A 22,647-nucleotide genomic window follows, 5' to 3' on the forward strand; every position below is an offset into this window, starting at 1 on the left:
GAGAACCAGCCTAACTCTATCCTCCAAAGTCATAGTGATGTGTGTCAAACAAGGTTTATTGTACAAAAGAAAGGTACAGTGAAAATTAAGTGTCAGAGTTGATCTCCCATCACTGAAGAGGAAGGTCAGGGCTCCCTGGGGCTCTTAGGGTGAGGCAAAACCTATGTGGGATATGATTATCAGGATTTGGACAGAACCTTTTCCATGAAAGTCCATCTCTCCCCCTTTTACCAGCCCCTCTTCCTTGTTCCTACCCTGGCCAGGAGGAAGGAAGGATGGGATTTTGAGAGGGACAGGTGATATTAGCACAAAGTCCCCCCAAAAAACAAAAACAGCTGGGTTTGTAGATAAGGCAATTTCTTCTGATGCATCAGAGCCATGGGGTAGTACTTAAAGAGGCAACAAGAGTGAGGCCTCAAATTTGGAGGCAATGTTGTGTGACCTATCCCTAAAGCTCATAAGAACTTGGAAATAAAATGTATAAGTTGTAGGTCAGCATTGGAGAATCTACCAAAGTGGGAAGGTAACTAATATCTTCAAAAGACGAGGGAGGGAGACAAGTCCTTTGTCTTAAGGAGAACCTACCCAATTCCATGGCCCTGAAACTCAAGAGGTAGAACCAAAATTGAACTTGGGCAATCCTGAAAGGTTTCCTTAAACAGGGGGATTCCTGTGGGAAGTCAGCTCTGGCTTTGAGAATTCCTCCAGGAAGCATATACTGGGACAGAACCTATGACATAGGAGGAGGCAATACTGTAGGACCTACCAAAATGGGCATAGCTGCCACCAATAAATTCTCAGTGATAAAAAAAAATCATTATGGATCAAATACATACTTTTCCAAATAGGATACCTTTGTGAGGAGGGATTCATAATGTACCAAGCCTCATCACTGTAGGCTCTATAGAAAAGGGAAGGCAAAGAAGCTCAGCTTAAAGAAAGCCAAACAGGTGTTGGTGAGGTATACACATAGTGTGTGTCTGAGATCTTCTTTAAAGGCCAGTCTGACCTGACCCTCCCACCTATTCCCAGAGCTACAGGGGAGAGGAGGAGTATTCAGGTCCCTCTACTTGATGCATTCTTCCACTTTGTGTACAGACAGTTGTTGCAGGGCTCCTTCTTGGCCCAGGACTCCTGGCTGGGGGGATGTGGACCTTGGTCAGGGTGCCAGGGAGTTCCTTCCTGGGCCTGCCTTGAGAATACCCTGTGGTTCAATTGCTGGGGATGCTGCTGCTGCATATTTGCTTCCACCTTCGCTTCACACAGCCTGCAATTCTCCCTGGAGGCGGCTCAGCTCTTCCAATTCTTGCCGGTGCCGGTCTGTTTTGTGAGCGACCAGGGATCGATAGAAATGGAGGGCAAAGGCAACAAACACCAAGCCCACGGGTACCATGATCACTGTTGAGGCCATAGCAGCATGCCAGCCAGGCCCATGTGGTAAAGCCACTGGCTCCTCACATCTCTGTTGGGGGGAGCAGGTCACAGCTGAGGTCCCATCCTTGGGTGGCATCCCTGAGGCTGAGGTCCCAGTTGGGGGACTTAAGGGGACCACTGGCTCTGTCAGGGATAGTTCAGGACTTGGGCCCATAGAGGTTGGTGCAGCAGGTAAAGAGCTCCCAGGGCCTCTCGAGGCCAAGGAAGAAGGGATCTCAGGTATAGGGGCCACGGTTGGCCCCCCAATGGGCATGAACTTTACCCATCCAACCAAGACCACTTCAGCTAGAAAGAGGAAAGTTCCCAAGGCTGTGGAAAATCCCCAGGCCAGCTCCACATAGCGGTGGAGCCGCTGATGGGGAGACTGGTGGACAGAATTGAGGTTGTGAATGTTGCTGACGGCCTCAATGTGGGGCAGCAGGCAGGTGGACACCATGAGGGCGAAGAGGTGGACAGCCACCAGCACAGTGGTACAGGCACTAAAGGCCACCAGCAGCCCCGGGGGATAGTCGTGGTTGGTCTCTAGTTGGACCTCCACCATGGCCACCTAGAGAGGAGAGTCAGGGATTCAGGGACCTGGTTTTTAACTCCCAGGCCCAGCTGATAGACTTTACTCCCTTCACAGAACCCTGGTCATCTAGCTCTTTAGCTGTACTTCCTTTCTAGATCTTAGAGGATTTACCCAGTTACTCTGGAACTTGATGCAAGGCAAAGGAGAGAGAGGAAGGGCAGGGAGCCAGGTAAAGAGGTAGCAAAGATGTGGGGGGAGGGGAATAATTCAGACCCAGTTATTTTAGGAAATTGGGACATAGCAGATGACAACAGGTGCTGCTCAAAGATAGGGATCTGGGCCAGTCTCGGAGAAATTGCAACCAGAAGCCTTCCCCTTCTCCTTTGATGATCATTCTAGAACTCTGCTCCCATTTCCCAACTTTCTCCATCTCCTTACCCAGCTCACTTTTCCATCCAAACAGTGAGCTGCCTTGCAGGCTGGAACTCATTCTCTACCTTGGGACATATTTCCCCTTCAGAACCCAGGCATCAATCCTCCTGCCCTTACAAGAGGACCTGGCCCCTTAAGCCATCACCTCAGCAACATGGCAGCAGGAACTGGATTGTCTCCCTAGGAACAAGTTTGGCCCTTGGGGCTAAGATTTCCTTTAGCCTTGTTATGGGTCCTTCCTGCAAGGGTGCCTTATTCTTCTTTTGGGTTAACGTCCTCCTCCACTATCCACATTTTTGCCTTTCATCCAGTAATTTACTCCTCTCATTAGCTGGCCAAGACTTTCTTTTCCCTCAACCCCACCCTGGTCCTCAAAAGGTCATCCTAGTCTTTCCTTGAACAAGACAGAAACATGGGATGGGGGTGGGGTGGGGTAATGTGTGGTAACCTTCTGGGAATGTGATTCTAAAGCTAACAAGCCTACTTCGTTCCAAATTTGGACAACCATCCATTCCCAGTTGGGATGAACCCTTAGCCTTTCTCTAGCTGTTCTCCCCACCCTCATTTTTTACTCCTTCAGAGACATAAACTCGTCCAAATCCCTCATTTTACATGTCACTTAAATCTTCCTCCATCAGGTTAGTAAGTTCCTCATCTTCATTCTTGGCATGTTAGAAAGGACACTCAAGTTTTAATTTGGAGATTTGCATTCTAGTGATTAACTCATTGGATGACATTGGGCACTTAAGTCACTGCTCTATAACCTCAGTTTCCCTAAGTGTAAAATGAAGGTGTTAAGATGATTTCTAAAGCCCCTTTTACGTATAAATTTCTGCAAACCCAGATCTGAAAAACCTGGAGGACTGTTCTCTCTCCCTCACTACCCTTACAAACTTTTCACTTTCCAAATCAGCTATCATCCTCCTGATCTTCATTCCAAAGTTTCCTTATCAGGTCTTTCCTCAAATAGCTTCTAATTCTCTAAGCTCGGGGCATTCTCACCCTGTGGTCCTGTTCTCATCCCACTGGAATTACTGCTTGGTTGTAAAGGTCAGACCCAAATACCATTAGCCCCAGCTGGGACATCCTCCCCACATCCGGCTTCTGCTTCTCCTACCCAGGGCTGGCAGCCTTTAGAGCACTTACCATCCTGGAGACATTTCATTCTTTCCATCCAGCACTAACCTATATTTTCCCACCTAGTCTGCCCATACCTTTTCCCAGTACTCCATCCCCAACGATCCCTCACCCCAAGGTCTCTAGAAGCAACCTCCTCACCATGGCAAAGCCGGAGAGCAGGGCAGATGTTCGGCTGGAGGCCTTGAGTTTGGCTCGGCTGAGGTAGAGGCGGCGCCAGCTAAGGGCCCGCAGTGAGTGCTGGCTGGCTCCCATGAGGTCCAGGTAGCCTCGGTGCACGAAGTCCCGGTAAGTGGCTGAACCCCCAGGACTCTCTCCAGCCTCAGGATTAAGGGGGGCCTGTTCACAGGCATCCCCGTCTCCTTTCATGCTGCAAAGTCCAGGCCAATAGGGAGGGGTGGGAGGGACAGACCCCGGGGTAGAGAGGGGCTCTAAGTCTAAAGGGGAGAGGATCTACCAGTTGGACCACCAGATTCCTAAGAGGGGGCCAAACAGATCCCACAGGCTCAAGATGGGAGGCCAAGATCTGTCTGCACTGGGATAGTTCTAAGAATTCAAAGAAAATGGGGAACCCCCCCTGGACACCCCCTGTTTGCTGGTCAGCTCTGGAAGTGGATTGGGTGGAAGGGAAAGTAGAGGGCAGCATCAGAACTAGAGGGAGCTAGGATGCTTGGGATCCCGGAAGTCAGTTTAGAGCCTCAGGCAAAGAGGGCCCACGGGGAGTAGGAGGCGGGAGCCCCAAGGGCTAAGAGGGAGGAGAGGTAGAAACAGGAACTGGAGCTGGGGGCGGGGGTAGTACTGTAGCCACATGATAAGGGAGGAGCTGGGGAGAGACCAAATCCACAGTCCGAGCGCTGTGGCCCAGAGACCCAGATATGTAGCTGCAGTGAGCTACCTTTCCCTTGGCGATCTTGGTTCCCGATTTCCTCTTTGGTAAAATCAAGTTACTTTGCTTCACGCTGCCCCTCCCCGCCTCCCCGCCTCGGCAACAAGTATCTGCATTCTAGAGACCCCCCTCTCCTCTGGGTCAGAAGAGTTAAAGCTTCCAGGAACACAGTCGCATAGGACCATCAGAAGCTCAGGGCAGAAGGGGAAGATTAGGAGTATTCAGAACATTCCAAGAGTAGAATTAGCGGGTCCAATCTCCCTTTCGGTGCAGGAATTCACTCCACACTTCACGGAACCAGGAGTTTTGGCGTTTCCTCCCAAACCACCCCACCTTTCCACTTCAACAAAATAGACACACCACAGCCCTCAGCTGGAAGATTTTATGTTTTATAGCAAACCATATTGTACAATTCCGAGATCCAGGGGGCCTGGGGCCCAGCCCGGCCCAGCACACTCCCCTTGCTCCCATTTTCTAAATTTCCCCTTTGTGTGCCCTCATCCTTCAAATCCTCTCTAGTTCCATCTCCAAGCTGCTTCTCCCCACCCCCAAACCCACTCCCTCCCACCTTTGGTCCACCTCTTCCCTCCCTCCCTACCAACCCTTTCCCCTCCCTGTTACCTGAGGTATGTGGTTCACTCTGCCCTCTCCCCTCCCCCCCCTCTCCCAAGTGGTTCAGTCCATGTGGTCGGAGGATAGCCTCCTCAGCCACTCCTCCCTGAGGGCTTGGGGGATCTTCCCCCGGACAAGCCCAAAGGGCGGAGCTAGCTGCAGAGCCCCAGAGCCACGCCTCTTGGGTGGAGTTCCAGGGGGAGTGGCTGTTACTATAGCGACAGGGATGAGTACAGGAAAGAAGAGAAAGGGAAAAAAAACCCTGGAAGTTCCCATGGCAACCTCGAGGGGCCTTTCCAGCTGGGGCACTGGCTTTGGGAGTGTGTCCATTGGCTGCTATTTCCTTGGCAACCAGGAGTGGCATTTCCCTGGGCAAATGGGATGCAAGTTTCCATGACAACAGAAGGAAGGAAATAACCAGCTTTGGGGAGTCCCTTCTCCCCACCTCTGGCTCTCTGGCCCCTGGGAGAGGGTGGGAGAGTATAGATACAGTAAGAGTAAGGCTGGGAATGTCCCAGTCCAAATTGCCAGCAACCCAATCCAAACCGATAACTTCCCCAATCCCTTTCCCTCCCCCCCAGCTCCCAACTCCCCATCCCCAAAGTCCCCTAAGTTCAAGTAACACTTCAGTACAGATGAATGTTCAAGTATTTTTCAGGGAAGTGGGGTGGTCTGGAGATCCCTCACTCCCCTGGCAGGGCCCCAATTCCCTGTACAGCAGTAAAGGCCCCTGTCCTCCCTCCACCTCCACAATTAGCTGCCATGTCAGTGACGGTTCAAGAGTTGGAGTGGGGAGAGGAAGGGACAAAGTCTTAGGGGGATAAGGATGGGAAGGGGGGAGCCCTTGGCCTGCCTGATGCTCCCCCATAGCTTGCTCCCATCCCCCTCCTTCCCTCTATAGCCTTACCTCATTCCTCTTTCCCCAACCCCAAATTTTAGTTGTTCCCTTTGAGCTGCCCTTAATCTGACACCGGTTTCTCCCACTTCCTGTTTTCCCTTTTTAACCACCCCCCACCCTCCCCCAAATATGTGGTCCTTGTTCCCATTATGCTTTATCTTTTTTTGTCTGCTTGCTGCCCCTCCCCCCACTGCCTTCCCCATCCCCCTGGATCCCCATTAACAATGTGCAGATTGCCCCACCACCAGCACCTTCCCCAGCCACATTCCCAATCCCCTCCACCTAAATGCTGCCCCCCTAGACTTCCCCCCTCCTTTCAAGCCCCCCAGTCCCTCCCCCAAGACAGTACCTCTGTCCTACTTCCCCCCAGGACAATGAAGTAGGCAGGGGCAAGGAAGGGGAAGACACTAACCCCCAGGGATATATCAGTGCAGGGGGTGGGGGTTGTTCTTGAGTCTCTATGTGGGAGAATCAAGTCAGAAGGTAGACCCAGCCCCTGGGTGATGTATTGGGGAGTTGGGGAAAGGGTCCCAAGATAAGGGCTTGCAAGTCCTGGGGGAGGTTGGGGGGCACCCCACTAGCTGTCCTTGAGCAGCAGCTTCTCCTCAGGGCATCGGAAGGGACCAGGGGGGCCTGCAGCTGCTAGCCTGGCACAGGCTTCAGGTGAGAGTTGGCGACAGGAGCGAAGGTCCAGGCGTCGAAGTCTGGGGCATCGTCGGAAGAGCGGGAGGCAGTGATCCGTGAGTCGGTGGCAACCTGAGGGTGGCAGCGGCTGACATGGGGCTCACTCTGGGGAGGGGGCAAAGCTACCAATGAAGGCTGAGGAGCTCCTGGTAGCAGGGGCATGGGGGGAGGTTTGCTTACCCGCTAGGTTGAGATGGACAAGGGTCTCTCGGAGCGGGGAGGTGGGGGCTGTGAGGAGGTGGACACTGGGATCCCCAACATGGGCGCAGTGGCTGAGGTCAAGGGCACTGAGCTGGGGAGCATGGCGTAGGAGAAGGCGGAGAGAGGCATCTGTCAGCTCCAGGCCAGCCAGGCGCAGCTCAGCCACCCCCTGCAGCCGTCCCCTGCTCTCCGTTTGGCCTAGAGGTACAGGAGAGGGAGTCAGGTCCTAGCTGGATCTTGACTCTCTTTCCCTAGAACCCCAGATTCTATACTTCCCACCCCAAAACATACATAAGTAGTTAAGAACAGGTACTGAAAATAGGTGCTCCAAATTCTGCTTAACCCAAAGTGATCACTCTCTTAGCACATCGTCTACATCATGTATATGGTGCTGAACTAATCATTTATAGTATTATATGCTAATGTTTCAAGTGCAAAATTCCCAAACATCCAACTATAATGAAAGCTACCTAAAGACAACATGGTCAGTGGCCTGACCACAATAGGAGTGACGTGAAAACTTGCTGAATTATGAATGTGTGTGGAGCTGGGAGTCAGAGATCTAGGCTTACTTAGTTCTACCTCTGAACCTCTTGTGTCTTTGGTTATTTCTATGGCTTTCAGTTTTCTTACTGAGAGTTACCTTACTTTAACTGGGTTAAAAGCTGCGTTAGTGTAAAACCCAGTGGAATTGCTTATTGGTTCTGGGAGGCGGGTGGGAGGAGGAGAGAGAGAAAGAACATGAATCATGGAACCATGGAAAAATATTCTAACTTAAATAAAAAATTCCAAATCACACACACAAAAAAGCTATGTTAGGAGCAAGAGGAAGGAAAATTTTTAAGAGGGATAGGACTAGTGCTTAGGGTGGAGAGGAAAATAGATGAAGCAATAATAAGCAGAACTACTCAATTCCTATTGTACTTGTCTACCAAGGGGAATGATTTTCACTCCAACACACATAGAACAAAACTGGTTAACAGAAGTGAAACTCAAGATAAGTAAAGTAAGGGGGGAGAGGGGGCAAAAAGGATTGCTATTCTCAATGAGTTCAAGTTATCAGGCCTAGATGAATTCTATTTCAGGGTACTGAAAGAACAGAATAGCATGCTTGCTGAGTTGCTGTTGCTGATCTTCAAAAATTGTGGGGGATGAGAGACATGCTGAAGGCTGGAGAGAGGCCAACAATATGCCTGTTTTCAAAAATGAGAAGTCATTCTTAGAACTACTTGCTGAGAGCTCACTCCTAAAGAAATGGTTTGGTTTAATAAGCAATCACTATAAACATGGATTTTTATCAAAACAAGTCATGGAGCAGGTAGATGACTCAGTGGCTAAAGAGCCAGGATTAGCCTTCAAATGTAGCCTCATGCACTTCCCAGCTGTGTGACTCTGGGCAAGTCCCCAATTGTCTAGCTCTTTACAATCTTCTGCCTCGGAGCCAATACATAGTATTGATTCTAAGACAAGAAAGTAAGGGCTTAAAAAAAGCAATACTTCAGTCTCTTTGCCCCTTGGTTCTGCTTTTAGGGGTAAGAAAGAGAGAAATCAAGACATTTGGGTAGTATATAAAAAAGACATCAATAACATTTTTTAAAAAAGACACACAAAAAAGCAGTCCTGCCAGATGAAGCTCATTTCCTTTTTTGACAAACTTAGTTCAGTTCAGTTACAAAGGAGAATTGCAAACTATGAACAGCCATATAAAAGATTATTGCAAATAATGAATAATAAGAGAAATGGGAATCAAGACAATTCTGAAGTTTTACCTCACACTGAGCAAAGTGGCAAAGATGGTGATAGAAAAAAAAGATGGGGGTAGTTGATGTTGGAATGGTTTTTGAAACACAGATACACTAGTAAACTGTTGGTGATACTCTAAGTTGGTCCAACCATTCTGGAAAACAATTTAGAACAATGCTAAGAAAAGGACTAAAACATATAAACTCTTTACCCAAAGAACTCACTGCTAGGCATATACCTAGGAAATAAGAAGGAAGGCACTAAATACATCAACTATTTAGATATACTAAATTTTTGTAGTAGCAGAGAAATGGAAACAAAGTAGAAGTCTATTTACTAAACAAATTGTGGTATGGGAATAGGTGGAATACACACCACACCTTAAGAAATGATGCCTGAAAAAAACCTTTCTATGAATTGATGCAAAGCAAAGAAATCAGAACCAGGAAAACAATATACACAAAGGTTGCAAATATTATAAACAAAAAGAATAACAGCAATACCATAAAAACTCAATGGCAGGGGCAGCTAGGTAGCTCAGTGGATTGAGAGTCAGGCTCAGAGACAGGAGGTCCTGGGATCAAATTTGAACTCAGACACTTCCTAGCTGTGTGACCCTGGGCAAGTCACTTGACCCCCATTGCCTAGCCCTTACCACTCTTCTGCCTTGGAGCCAATACACAGTACCGATTCCAAGACGGAAGGTAAGGGTTTAAAAAAACAACAAAAACTCAGTGGCATATTGTAATGTCCAAAATTGGCCCTAAAAAAAAAAAAAAGGGATCTATGAATGCATATCCTTTCATTGTAGAGGTGAGGGGCTGTGGGTATAGAAGAACACTGCATATACTTTCAGACCTGGCTGATTATTTTTTTCCCTTTGTTATGAAGGATGACTTTCTAGGATCAAGGAAAGGAGAATCCCAATTTAAATACTACCTACTTCATCAAGCCTCTGCCAGGCTGGAAGCAGACTGCCTTTCCTTTGACAGTCCACCATGGCATTGTTTTTGTGGTCTCTTATAGCCCTGATTATATTAATAACTATTCTTGGGGCAGCTAAGTGGCTCAGTGGATAGAAAGCCAGGCCTGGAGTTGAAAGGACCTACATTCAAATCTGATCTCAGATACTACCTAGCTGTGTGATTCTGGGCAAGTCTCTTAATTCCAAATGCGTAGCCCTTATTGCTCTTCTGCCTTTGAATGAAATGCTTAATATAAATTCTAATATTAAGTCTCCCCCACTGCCCCGCAAAAAACTATTCTTAAAGTTTGTGAGAAAATAAAATAAAATCAAATGAACCTAAAACTAATGTTCTACACAATTTGAAAATCCAACTGCATTTATAAGATGCAGAAGATTACAAACAGATCACAAAGCTAGGTTTTTTTGGGGGGGGGAACCAAACCTGAAGGTTTTAAAGGACTGCAAGTTCACAGGCGGACAATGTAACAGGATGAACATAAGCTTGAGGACCTATTTTATCTCCCTTTTGTATAGTTTCTCAGGCCAGCACCTGGCACATAGGTGGGTGCTTAATAAATGCTTATTGTCTTCTAGCCAAAAAATTCTAGTGCAAGTTTAGGCTGCATTAGTAGAAACACAACACATATAGCACTGGCAAATTTATAATCGGGCCATGATGGTCTAGTAGCATTTAGGATATTGTATTTAGTTCTAAAGGTTACATTCTAGCAATATTAACAAGCTGAAGTGTATCCAAAGGAGAATGGTGAGGGGAGATCAAAATTATGGTATTCAAAGATGTTTTAATGCTTAGAGAAGAGTAGACTAAAGGGGTGGGGGAAGGGGACATTATAGCTGGCTGAATATTTGAAAATCACATGGAAAAGGGATTAGACTTGTTCTGCTTGTTCTTAATGGATGGCACTTGTATAGTTTGACAAAAGGAAAATCCCTAACAATTAGAGCTGTCAGAAAGTGAAATGGGAAGCATTGAGAAATAGTGAATTTCCTATTACTGGAGATTTTTGCAGTGGGATTTGAATGACTATTTTATGAGACCATTACAAAGGGATTTCCAATTCATGTATGAGTTTGACTAGATGACCTCTGAGGTTCTAGCTAATTGAGAAATTTTTTCATCCTATTAATGCCTGCTCTACCTTCTTTCTGGAGCTGTTGTAAGGATCAAATGAGAAAATGGATATGAAAGAGCCTAGGAAATTTAAAGTGTCATCCAGAATTAAGGTATTATTGATCAAATAGAACTATTATCAATTCCCAAGTACAAGCCTCAATTTCTTACATTTAATCCTTTTACTCATGTCATTCTTTCTGCCTAGATTCTGTGTAGAATGTTGGAAAAGGTATTAGATTTGGAGACAGAACATGAGTGCTTGAAACCTGTCTTTGATATTTATTGTTTGTGTGACTTTATGTCCACATTTAACTTTCCTTGTCTTTATTATTATTATCTCCCTAAAACCCTTATCTTCCGTCTTGGAATCAATAGTATTGATTCTAAGGCAGAAGAGTGGTAAGGACTAGGCAATAGGGGTTAAGTGACTTGCCCAGGGTTACACAGCTAGGAAGTGTCTGAGTTCAAATTTGATCCCAGGACCTCCTGTCTCTGAGCCTGACTCTCAATCCACTGAGCCAGCCAGCCAGCCAGTCAGCTTCCCCCTCCTTATCTTTAGAATGAGAAGGATACTATGATTCTATAATGCTACCTGTCATTCCTCCCCAAAACTTTCACCACAATCCTAATATCCTAATGTCTACCTGTTAAAAGTGTACCCATCCTTCAAATTCTAGCTTAAATACCACCTGCTTCATCAAGCCTTTGCCAATCAGTCAAGCAAGAAACAACTTGCCTTTCATTTGATTCTCCCCATGGCATTGTTTTTGTGGTCTCTTATGGCACTGATCAAATTCAATTTAGTGTTAGTGTCAGGTTCTCAACTCTCAGTTTCATCAGTAAGCACCATCAGGGAACAACAGATTGTTCTTAATTATTTTTGTATGGAACACAGGACCTTGCACCCAGTAGGTTTTCAATTGGTGTTTGAATGACTAGGACATGGAGAGGAATAGAAGAGATTTCACCTTGACAGAGCCTGAAATCACTAAAGCCCTGTAAGAGGCAGCACCTGGTTTGGTGTCGGGTGGAGGCAACAGTAGCTCCCTGAGCTGGGAGTCCTTAACATCCTCAATCCAACGAAGGTCTAAAAGCCGCAGTGCAGGCAATGGGGCTGAGCCCAGTGCTGAAACTGAGAGCCAAGAGCAGCCCGACAGCACCAGCTCCTGCAAGCCTGTGGGAGAAGGCACAGGTTCAAACTCTCAGCCCCAAGGAGTCCCCCCTTGATCAGCCCTTTCTCCTGGCCTCCCCAACCTCTATACCTTGCAGCCTGTTCAGGAGCCACATGAGCTGCTTCTTTGAAACTCCCGTCCAGCTGAGATCCAGGGCCCGGGGTTGCCGCCTGACCACACCACTCAGCATTGGTGGGGTTAGTGATTTCCTTCGGCTCAGGTCCATTCGAGGCCACAGACGCTTGTCATAGCACCTGGGAGCCACAAGGGGAAGACAGAGACTAAAACTCTACAACAAGGCTCACCTGTGTCCCAGGAGATCTCACTGATCCTTCCAAATCCTGTCTTGAGCCTGGACTCCGACCCATGTCCCAGCTTTCAGGATTCTTGCCACTCTGTTTCAAGGGCTATTTTTTTTCTCCAATGCTATTTACTACCTTAGGTCAGGACCTCACTATCTCTTTGCAGGACAACTGCAATAGCCTTTAGTCTCCCCTAAAGCTAATCCACACAGACTAATCTAACTAAGGTATATTACCAATCATCACTTTCTTGCTCAAAAATCCCAAATCACTCCCCAATACCCAATGAAAACAAAATCTAAACTCCTTAGACTTGCATTTAACACCCTTCACAATCTTGCCCCTTTCCAGCTTTATCTTCCATTACTTCTCCTTTCATCCTTATGTGCATCTTTTGTTCATGAAGTTTTCCCTGAACTCCCTAGCCAACATACAGACTGCTAGAAGTAGAACGGACCTTAGAGGACATTGATCATTTAGACCAACCCCCTTATTTACCAGAGCAGGAAACCAAGGTCCAGAGAATACCTTACCTAAAGTCACAAAGCTAATAAATGTCTGTTGAACAGTGAAGTAGCAGAGCCTAGACTCAAGTGAATTTTTGCTTATGGGATGTCTCAACCTTCTTTGGAATCTCTTGTGATTATCTGTGCTGGTATGCTATCTCCCCATTAAGACTATAAATTTCTACAGGGAAGGACTACATCTTAATCCTTTTTAGTAGAGCTAAAGTGCCTTTGCACCCCCCACGTTTTCACTGCTGTAGAGTGCTCTTTGTGATGATTTTCCTTTAAGTTTGCCTACCAATAGAGATCAGCCCTTTGTCTGCAATTAACATCTCAGAGAGTGCTCCCTAGGCATTGAGAGATTGCCCAGGGTCACACAACTAGTATGTGGAGTTGCCAAGTCTTCCTCAACTCTGAGGCTAGCACTTTATCTGCTACTTCATACTACTTCATACTACTTCATACTACTACTACTACTACTACTACTACTACTACTACTACTACTACTACTACCACCACCACCATAGTGTACACTGAGTAAGTCCTTTATGTTACCCATCTATAGCACTTGCCAAGGTCCTTTTTTCCTAACCCTACCAACTTCCAAATCACTCTTTGTCCTTTCTCAATAAGCTTAGTGGGGGTGGAAGTCTCTCTTCCGGAATCCCTCTTCCTTGTTCCTGGTGATATCAATATATTTATATTGATGACCTTGTGAACATCCTGGTCTCCTAGTTTTTCTAAGTCTTCAGTTCTTAGCACTCCAGTCTCCATTGATATCAGCCAGCTACAGGAGTAGTTGCCACAATTTAGATCTTAACATCATCCAAGTCTGTTCTTAAATACCATGAAGCATGAAATCACTCTGAAAACAATCCCCTAATCTTCCTCATATCCTAATGAATCTCTTAAACCTGCCCTTCAGAGTCTTTTGTTACCAAGTTTAAAAATATATTGTGCCTCTTTTTTTTTTTTTAAACCCTTACCTTCTGCCTCAGAATAGATACTAAGTGTCCATCCCAAGGCAGAACAGCAGTAAAGGCTAAGCAATTGGGGTTAAGTGACCTGTCCAGGGTCACACAGCTAGTAGGTATCTCTGGCCAGACTTGAATCTAGCAATCTCTGGGCCTAGCTTTCTGTCCATTGAGCCACTTAGCTGTCCCTTATGATAACAACTCTTAATTTAGATCTGTTTCTAGTCTCTCCCCTTTTCTAATCCATCCTTTACAAAGTGGCCAAAATAATCTTCTTAGAATAGAAATCTGACCAGGTTTTTCTTCCTGCTTAAAAAAAAAACAAAAACCATTCAGTGGATTCCTATTGCTTCTAGGATAAAATACAGACTCTTCATCTTTGCATTTAGAGTCTTATGTAATCTGGCTCTCATCTATCTTTCCAGCTTTATTTCAAATTACTCTCCCTCATGTGTTCCATGAACCAGTCAAACTGGAATTGAGTTCCTTGAATTCAACATGCCACCTCCTACTTTCACTGAAGCAGGCCATCTCTGCCCCAATCCCCTCCCATGTCCTTCAGAATCTTTATTTTCTTTCAATAGTTCAGCTCAGAAGCCACCTTTTCTAAGAATCTCTCATGACCCTCCCCCAAGAGAAAATGTACTGTCTCTCCTAAAATGCAATGCTCACTTGTGCCCCAAGTCCCACTCCTGACTAGTTTTTCCACATATGCCATTCACTTTCTCTTACCTCTCCCAGTAGAATATAAGCTCTTTGAGAGCAAGGCTGTTTTTTGTTGTTTTTTTTTTTAATAACCCTTACCTTCTGTCTTAAAATAGATACTAAGAATTGGTTCCAAGGTAGAAGAGCAGTAAGGGTTTGGCAATGGGAATTAAGTGACTTGCCCAGGGTCACAAAGCTAGGAGATGTTTGAGGACATATATGAATCCAGGTACTTCTCTCTGTAGGCCTGGCACTCTATCCACTGAGCTACCTAGCTGCCCCTAAACTGTCATTTTTAATCTTTGTACTTCTGGAACTTAACATAGCTCCTTACACATAACAAGCACTTGATAAATGTTTATTGATTCTCATTCAGTTCAACTGGCTAAAGTACTTACAGCTTCTCCTCTCTAGTTGTGAGAGTGTCTCTCCCTCTTCACTCAGTAACAGGCTGGCTTTAGGGAGAATTCTGCTAACATATCTCTTGCCCATTTCCCTTGTCTAACACTGCCACTCCTGAAAGAGGGTAGGAAGCATCTCCTCCCTCCTTCAAAAGCCTACTAGTGGATCTGCCTGCCTCAAGTCTCTCCATTTCACTCCATTCTCCACTCAGCTGTCAAAATGATCTTCCTAAGGCACAAATAAGACTGTATCAAGGCTCCCTATTGCCTCTGGGGTCAAATAAAATCTCTTTTGCTCTCAAAGCCCTCTACAGTCTGACTTCTTCTTATCTTTCTAGTACTTTTATATCTTATGCCCTCTACCCAATCCCTTCCATTTACTCTATGATCTAGGGTTGTTCCTTGAATAAGATAATCCATCTCCTGACTCTGGACATTTTTACTTGCTTGTCTTTTTTACCTGGAATTCTTCCTCCTCATCTCCTTCTCCTGGAGTCCCTAACTTTCTTCGAGTCTCAACTAAAATCCCACCTTCCCCAAAAAGCTTTCAGGCTTTCTTATTCCTAATGTTATTTCTTTCTCCCTGCCAATGATTTCCATCCTTCCATCCATCCATCCACCCATCCATCCATCCTTGTTTGTACATAGCTGTATGTCCTCCCCTCCCCTTTTCATTAGACAGAGTTCCTTAAAAGAGCAGAACTGTCTTGCCTTTCTTGGTATGCCCATTACTTTGCAGTGCCTAGTACATAGTGAGACCTTAATAAATGCTTGTTGACTTACACACAGGTAAAAACTCAGCTCCATCTAGCAGACCAAGAAAGTAATTTCTACACATCTTTCACTCTACCCAAAGTCTATCAGACAAAGAAGGAAATATAGAGAAAGGTGAAATGAGCTGGCCTAATGGAAGGGGAACCTACTGCTATGCAAGCACAGCTGGGAACCAGGAGGCAACACCCTCCAACCTCCATATTATCCATGGAACCACTTACCATCGGCTCCAGGTCCGGCAGACCCTCATGCAGATGCACAATTCTCTGGGACCAAGGTGCTGGAAGACTCGAAGCCAGGCAGCCCGGGGTAGAGGGTGGTCAGGCCCCGCTACCAAGGGCAAAGTATCAGGCTCTGGGCTCCTCGGTGGTGGTCTCACTACATGTCGTTCAAGCTGTGGGGGGCGGGGTGGGGGTGCAGGACCCAAGGGCCAGCTCAGCAGAGGACCCCCACTCCCAGGCCGCCAGGCCCGACGGCCACCCCTATTCTCCTTCTCCCCAGAGTTGCCTCGTGGGGGCCGTCGCCCATTTCGGGCCTCCCCAGGGGCTTCATCCTCACTGAGGGACGTAGCTGATGAGTCTGAATCTGAGTCTGAGTCTGAGGAAGACGACGAAGTATCTGGTACCCGTTCAAGCAACTGGCACATCCGCTTGAAACGCTCCAGCTTTTCCCGCTGTGGGGAAGGGGCTGGGGCTGCTGGGCCCTCAGGAGATGCTGAAGGAGGCTTTGGTTTCTGGAGAGAAAGCAGATGAAGTATTTGTTCACTGATTGCCTCCTCCTTTTATCCAAAAAACCCATGAGAAGTCCCAAGAGAGTTGAAAAAGCATCAGGTAGCCTTTCATTTCCATGAAAATACAAGCAATTGCATGGTATATAGTGTATATATATAAAAGAACACTAAAGAAGCAGGAGATCTAAGGTCTAGTTCTGATTCTATCACTAATTACCTTACTTTAAGCCATTTAAGCTCTTAAAGACTTCAGTTTCCTCATGAGGGGATTTGATTGGATAAGTATATTAATAATCACATTTATATAACACGTCATAATAGCTCACATTTATAGAGTGCATTATTTTACAAAGCCTCAAAAACCTTAAGTGGATATTGTAAATATTACACCCATTTTATAGACTCCAAATTGAAAGCTAAGAGACTTAGTGATTTTCTAACCATCATGCAGCTAGCCAATGATAGAGCTGGTACTCAAACCCAGATCCTGAATTCCTAGTCCAGTTTTCTTCCCATTACATATCAGGCTGTTCCAGTTTACAAGATACTGTTACACATACTCTTTCATTGGGTTTTCATGAAAATTCTTTGACTTAGGTTAGATATCTCCAAATTATACATATGAGAAAACTGAAGCTTGAGTCAGGTTAAATGACGTGCTAAGGTCTTGATGTGGTGGTAAAGTATGCTCTGAGACATTCATTGTTCAGTTCATCTTAGCTGTCTTCAACTTCTTCCCACTGTACTCTCTTTCTCATCCCTCTCCTCTCCAAGTACCTGGAACTAGTTGAAAAATAAGCAGCTAAGATTTTTATTTCCATGGTAGGTGAAAGCCATGATTTCCCTCCCACCCAAGTTCTTAGATCTTAAGATCTTGCCCCAGGTGGAAGGCTAAATAAAGTCTTGGTCCTCATCCAGAGAACCTGGAGGGCAAAGGTGGGGCAGAATTGGACACCCAGTTCCAATTTGATGAGGCCTCAAAGGGAAAAGGCAATCACCCATCTCCGCTCACCTTCTTCAGGTGTTTCTCTCTTCCTCCTTTTATCTGTTCCAGTAGGCAGATTTGTGGTAATGTAGAAAGTAAAGAAACTCTGTTAGGCCCTTTACCTCCACAAAAATCAAGTTTCTGCCCCTATCTTGGACTACAAATCCCAGAAGCCCCCATCCCAGACAAGACTCTGAGCATGCTCACCTTTCAATCATACCGTCTCCTTTCCACTGAGCATGCTCCTGCTCTTCTTTCTTCCTACTCAGGCCCTCTCCAGCCCCTCCTTTTTCCTCCTCCTCCCTAGGAGCCAACTTGAGCATGCTCTCTCCTCCTCTCCAACTCTGTCTAAATGACTCCCCTACTCCCTAGAGTTCCCTTACCACCCCCCTCCCTCACCTATACCTCCCAGACTCCTACAAGCCACACTGAGCATGCTCCACCCTCCCCCACTTCCCCACCCATCCCTTAAACAACATTCCAGCTCTAGAACTACATCTCCCAGAAATCCCACAGGGAGCCCACAAAGTGCTGACTCCCAATCCTACGGCCCTTTTGATCATCAGGACTACATCCTCCAGAATCCCTTCTACCTGGCTCTCAGTGGGTGTGATCCTCAGCCTTTACCTTCTTTCTAGGTGTGGGGGGTTCATTCCCCACCTCTCTATCTTTCCGCTTGTGAGGTCCAGGGCCATCCTCTGGGGGAGCCCCTGGAGGAAGGGGGCCTTTTCGTCGGGGGAGGGGTGGTGGTAGCTCCTCGGTTAGCTTCCAACCGCTTCCCAGTCCTGGCCCCTCCTCCCCATTGTCAGCTCTTCTGCGTCCAGGCCCCTCCCCAGAATCCTAAGGTAGGGAAGAAGAGGTGAAGATCTAACTTCTCCCCTCATTGCTTCCCAATTTTCCCCACCCGAGTTTCAGCTTCCTAGCCAGCTGGTGTAGAGAGGAAGTCCAGCTATTCCTCATTCCATCCCACCCCACTCCCATCCCTGGCTCTCAGATCCCCTCCCTACCTTGCTGGTCCTGCCTTCCTGGGTACATCGAGGACATTCCCAGCAGTTTGGGATCTCAGTGTTGATGACACCCTCAGCCTTTCCCATCTAGGGGAGAGAGAAAGGGAAGAGGGGGTTCTGTTTCCTCTCCTTACCTATAAGCTAAACCCCTCTTTGTTACATTCTGCCCCACATCTGCTCCCCATGTCAACACTCAAGCCGTTTCCAGCTCTGCTTCCCAGCCTCTTCTCAGACTTTACCAGTTCCTCCCTCCCTGCACCAAGCATTTGGTAGATTTTTTGCCCTGGTTCAATCAACCCTCCCCAGTCCCCAAATTACCTTACCTTGAGACAGCCTGGGTGGACGATCTCATTGCAGATTGTACACTCCATGAGGCTTAGAGCAAATTTCTCCTCCTCTCCCTCCACTGTGTCTTCCTTTCCTGCCTCTCCACACAGCAAACACACAGCTGTGTGGGGCAGCACAGGCTACACACAAGAGAGGAAAGTCAGGGCCACGGTCAGGCAGCACCCCCTCCCAGGGTATAGGAAAAAAGGAAAGGCCAGTGGCCCATCAAACAGCTATGAATGAATGACTCTGAGGTGGAGAAAAAGAGATATTCTCCAAGCATATAGTAATCAATTAATAAATGTCTGTTGAACTGAATTGGGAGCACAAAATAAATTGTGGCTGGCTCTGATGAATGGAAATAACATCAGTCTTAACAGAAAGGACCTAAAAGTTTCTGACAAGGCAGCAGCAGTAGTTGGTTGATATGGAAGGACCTGAGAAGAACAGAAGTATGCTGTGGAGGTAAAAGTGTGGCTTTGGTGGCCACAACTGAAAGTTTGTGGATATTAGGATTTGCCAGAAAGGCCCAATAAGGAAAAAAAGTGGGAGGAAAAAAGAAAAGAAACACAAAAGCCTTCTCTGGGATAGGTGACCTAGATGGAGATACAACAGCTTCTGAGGAAGATTAAGTAGAGAGTACAACCAGGATATCCAGTTGGCTTGAGGGTAGAATCTGGAGAAAGGGTAGGAAAAGGGAGATAAGAGGAATTGGACAGGAGAAAACAGAAGGGCAAAAAGAGACCAGAAAAAAGGACAATCAAGGGGGAAGAAAAGCCAGGAGAGTAGAATACAATTGTCAAAGTCAAAGGGCTAATGTCTGGGTATCTATCACTGGGATCCATCCCAGCAGCCCAAGCCACCATATGTATTACCTCCCTTGTTGTAGTCTTGTTGGGGGGAGGATCTAAGGGGGAAGGAATTGGATCAGTAGTTCCCAACTGGTTTTGAATCAAGCCATTCTGGTGACAAAGACTCTTGTCAAACACTAGGCCTTGGACTGCTCAGCAGTGGCCAAGATCAATAGAAATACACGGTCTACTCTATGGAGAGAAAACTTCAACAAATACTCTGAAAAGGAAATTGAGGCATTCTCCTGAGTCAGTCAGGGAAGAGTTCCATCAGTTGATAAAAGCTCCTAAATGCAGTGGACTTGAGAGCAATATGAATGTGACCCAGTCCAATGGGAGGTTCTATTCTGCTGGCAGTAAGACCAGAGGCCTACATATAGCCTGATGTGAGGAAGTCCAACTAAGTCAAGTGATGGGTTGAAAGACAGAGAAAGGGGAGACTCACAGCAGTACACTGGCGGAGCAGACAGGACTGCTTCATTCGCCCTGGACCCCCGAATTTCTTCATGTCCCGGCAGAAGTGGCAGTCCCCGCACTCAGTGCGTACACAGGCCCGGCAGCGCCGGCAGCGGGTTCGGCGTCTGCGCGCTCCGGCCCCCGGCCCCCGGCCGCTGGACGACATTGGGGGCGTCAGCAACGCCGAGGGCTATATGGGGAGAAAAAAATATAAGTCAGCCTAGCTCTCTCCTCCCCTGAAATGCCTCTACAACAATATCTGTCCAGCTCCCTCCTTTTCTCCAGAGGATAATATGGAATCTGGGAGTCCTAATCAACTTTTCCCCATGGCTGTCCTCCTCTCTGATCCTCCCACTGCCATCCCTCCCTCCTGGAAGTCAAAAGCCACCCCATTAAGCCCACACCCAATCTCCCTCTACTCCTAAGAATTCTGCAGTAGATCCATTGATCCCTCAGCCTCCAGACCTGAGATCCACCCCTCACCTTCCTTAGTGCCTCCCTTCCCTAGAGAGCCCATTAGTAATACCCAGTCTCCTCTGATACTCCCACCTTGAAACTCCCCAGGAAGGCCAAGACATCCCAGTGGAGGTTACCTCAGGAAGCTCCTGACTCTTCCCCTCGATCTCCAAATGCAGCTCTCCCCAGGTTCTCCCCAACCTGAAATTCCCAGATATACCTCCAAGGTCCCCTCTGATCCCAGGCTGTGAGTTCCACACTCCCCCCTCCACCCCACCCTACCACATAAACAAACTAGCTTTTGCCCACAAATCTATGACCCGACTCTCAGAAAACTTTTAAGATTAGGATCCCACCTCATTTTCAGACATCTCAAGAAGTCTATATCTCTCCAAAAGGTTTTTCTCCCCAGATCCTACATGATAGTATCCCTCACCCAGAAGATTTCTGGATCTCTTCTATTCTTTTCCTTGACAGTCTTAGACTCCCACCTCCCTAGAATGTTCCTGACTAGAATAAGATACGTATGGTCTTATAAGGCTCTCTTCTGTCCATATTCCAAGATACCTGATTCCTCCACAAAGACCTACATTGCTACTTTCAGATTCTTCAGTTTAACCTTGGCAATCTCCCAGATTCCCCCAAATTTCAAAATTCAATCTGATCTCAGATTATCCAAGAGTCCCAGATCCTCTAAACCATTTTCTCTTCCTAACTGCATAGAAACCCTTTGAACTTCCCTTTATATAGAAACCAGATTCTTTAAGATCCCTTACAGAAACCTCTGGTTGCTGGGAGTTTTCCACCCCCCATCCCTGTAGTCCAGAGATTTCATTTGATGGCATTCCCCAGCTCCCTTCCCAATTCCCATAGGCTTCCAAGTTTCCTTAATTCTCTAGGGATCTCTAGCTTTCCCTAGTCCATAAAAGAGGAGAAAAAAACGAAATTAGGAAAAATTCTAAGGATTTCTAAGGGTGAACCAAGACCCATGAGGGAAATATAAATCCCAAAGGGCTGGAAAATGTCAAGGAAGACTATGAATTGAGGTGGAAGTTGAGATGAAAGAAGCCAGGAGCTCAGGGCCTGAGCATGGACACTGACTGGAACAGCTCCATGGAAAAGTCAGAGATACTGAAGGGGCCTGGAAAGAGTCAGAGATGAGCTAAAGATGAATTGAAGGAGATGAGAAAGAAACCTAGAGTCATTGGGAACACAGAAGGAAGAAGAGAGGTATTAACCCACCTCACACGTGTCCCAGGAGCCATCTCTCCCTTCTCGGAAGCTCCCGGTGGGTCGTCGGCCATCAGCAGGGGGGACAGGGGGCGGAGGGCGCTGGGTGCTCAGAACTCCGGGGTCCACGGCCCCCTGAAGCTGCTCAGCCTCTCCTGGAGGCTGGGGCAGTGGGTAGAGATAGGTGAAAGCACCTATTGGGGTGCTCAGGTGTGGATCCCTTTGGAGGAGAGGCCCTCCCAACTGGTTTTGGTGCTAGGTTTCCGGAAGAGTCCCTGCTTTTGGGGGGCTCAGTTCTGCAGCCCCACCCTCAATCAATAGGCTCAGGTTCTTAGGTTCCTTGTATATTGGGAGGTCAAGTCCTTCCCCAGTGTCTCTTAGTTAGGGAGTCCAACTCTCCCCCTTCCCTGTTTCAGTGACTCCTACCCTTTCCCCTTCTAAGTGGCCCTGGCCTTTTAACTCCCACCTTTCCCTCCCCACCACCCTAGCCCCCCTCCAGCTGCTCCTGAGGTCCAGGCCTACCCCCCCTCCCCGTTTCCCGGGGTCCAGGCCCTTCCCACCGCTGGTTCCTGGGGAGGGGAGGGGGGGGTCACCTTAACCTTCCCCCCTCCCCCGAGCCCGTTCCACCCTCCGGTGACCCCCTCCCCGGCAGAGAAAGGGGGAGGGGAGGGGGGGTGAAGGAAGCAACTCTGGCCCCGCCCACCTCGGCCCGTGCGCCCCCCCACCCCCCTCCCCCGCGATCGTCCCTAAGAAATAAATTTAAATAAATTTGAATAAAATCCCCCTCGAGTAGGAGGAAGGGAGGGAAAGAGGGAGGGGGAGGGGAGGGGGGAGGGGGCAGTTGGGGTGTCTCAGCCCCCCCGGCCCCCTGGCCCCGCGCTGCTCCGGCCCCGGGCCCCAGCCGCCTCTCTCATCCCTCCTCAGCTCCTTCCTCCTTCCTCCTCTCCTCCCCCCTCCCTCTCTCCTCCTCCTTCCCTCCCTCCTTCCCTCCCTCCCTCCTTCTTCCAGGCCAACCCCTCCCCCTTTCCCCCTACACCTCCACCTTCCTGGACTGAAGCGCGCGGAGCACGACGGATATTGTAGTCTTCTCGCCCTCGGCACAGTCGTGGAGGACAATGGAACGCCAGAAAG

At 47.5% G+C, this 22,647-nt stretch overlaps 2 protein-coding genes across 5 annotated transcripts; both read right to left on the reverse strand.

Annotated features, from left to right (window-relative positions):
• Positions 1 to 35: 35 nt before the first annotated feature.
• On the reverse strand, positions 36 to 4,621 carry ORAI3 (ORAI calcium release-activated calcium modulator 3). The gene is made up of 2 exons (XM_001364483.4): positions 3,656 to 4,621; positions 36 to 1,981 (listed from the first exon to the last, which is right to left on the reverse strand). Exons 1-2 carry the CDS (start codon positions 3,881 to 3,883, stop codon positions 1,259 to 1,261), a joined length of 951 nt encoding a protein of 316 aa, XP_001364520.1. The 5' UTR covers positions 3,884 to 4,621; the 3' UTR covers positions 36 to 1,258.
• Positions 4,622 to 4,768: 147 nt separating this feature from the next.
• Positions 4,769 to 22,476, reverse strand: FBXL19 (F-box and leucine rich repeat protein 19). 4 transcript variants are annotated; one of them, XM_056806356.1, is made up of 12 exons: positions 21,529 to 22,473; positions 20,424 to 20,487; positions 19,820 to 20,020; positions 18,520 to 18,663; positions 18,197 to 18,283; positions 17,817 to 18,029; positions 17,217 to 17,249; positions 15,696 to 16,207; positions 11,903 to 12,066; positions 11,653 to 11,814; positions 6,775 to 6,993; positions 4,769 to 6,666 (listed from the first exon to the last, which is right to left on the reverse strand). In XM_056806356.1, the coding sequence occupies exons 1-12, from the start codon at positions 21,588 to 21,590 to the stop codon at positions 6,488 to 6,490; spliced, it is 2,040 nt and encodes a 679-aa protein (XP_056662334.1). In that variant the 5' UTR covers positions 21,591 to 22,473; the 3' UTR covers positions 4,769 to 6,487. The 4 variants fall into 4 exon arrangements, with proteins under 4 accessions (XP_056662334.1, XP_056662335.1, XP_056662337.1 ...); XM_056806358.1 differs by having other exon boundaries at positions 6,559 to 6,699; positions 21,529 to 22,476; XM_056806357.1 differs by lacking the exon at positions 20,424 to 20,487 and having other exon boundaries at positions 21,529 to 22,468.
• Positions 22,477 to 22,647: the final 171 nt, after the last annotated feature.

The sequence above is a fragment of the Monodelphis domestica genome, chromosome 7 (assembly GCF_027887165.1).
Source record: "Monodelphis domestica isolate mMonDom1 chromosome 7, mMonDom1.pri, whole genome shotgun sequence".
Taxonomy (NCBI): Eukaryota; Metazoa; Chordata; class Mammalia; order Didelphimorphia; family Didelphidae; genus Monodelphis; species Monodelphis domestica.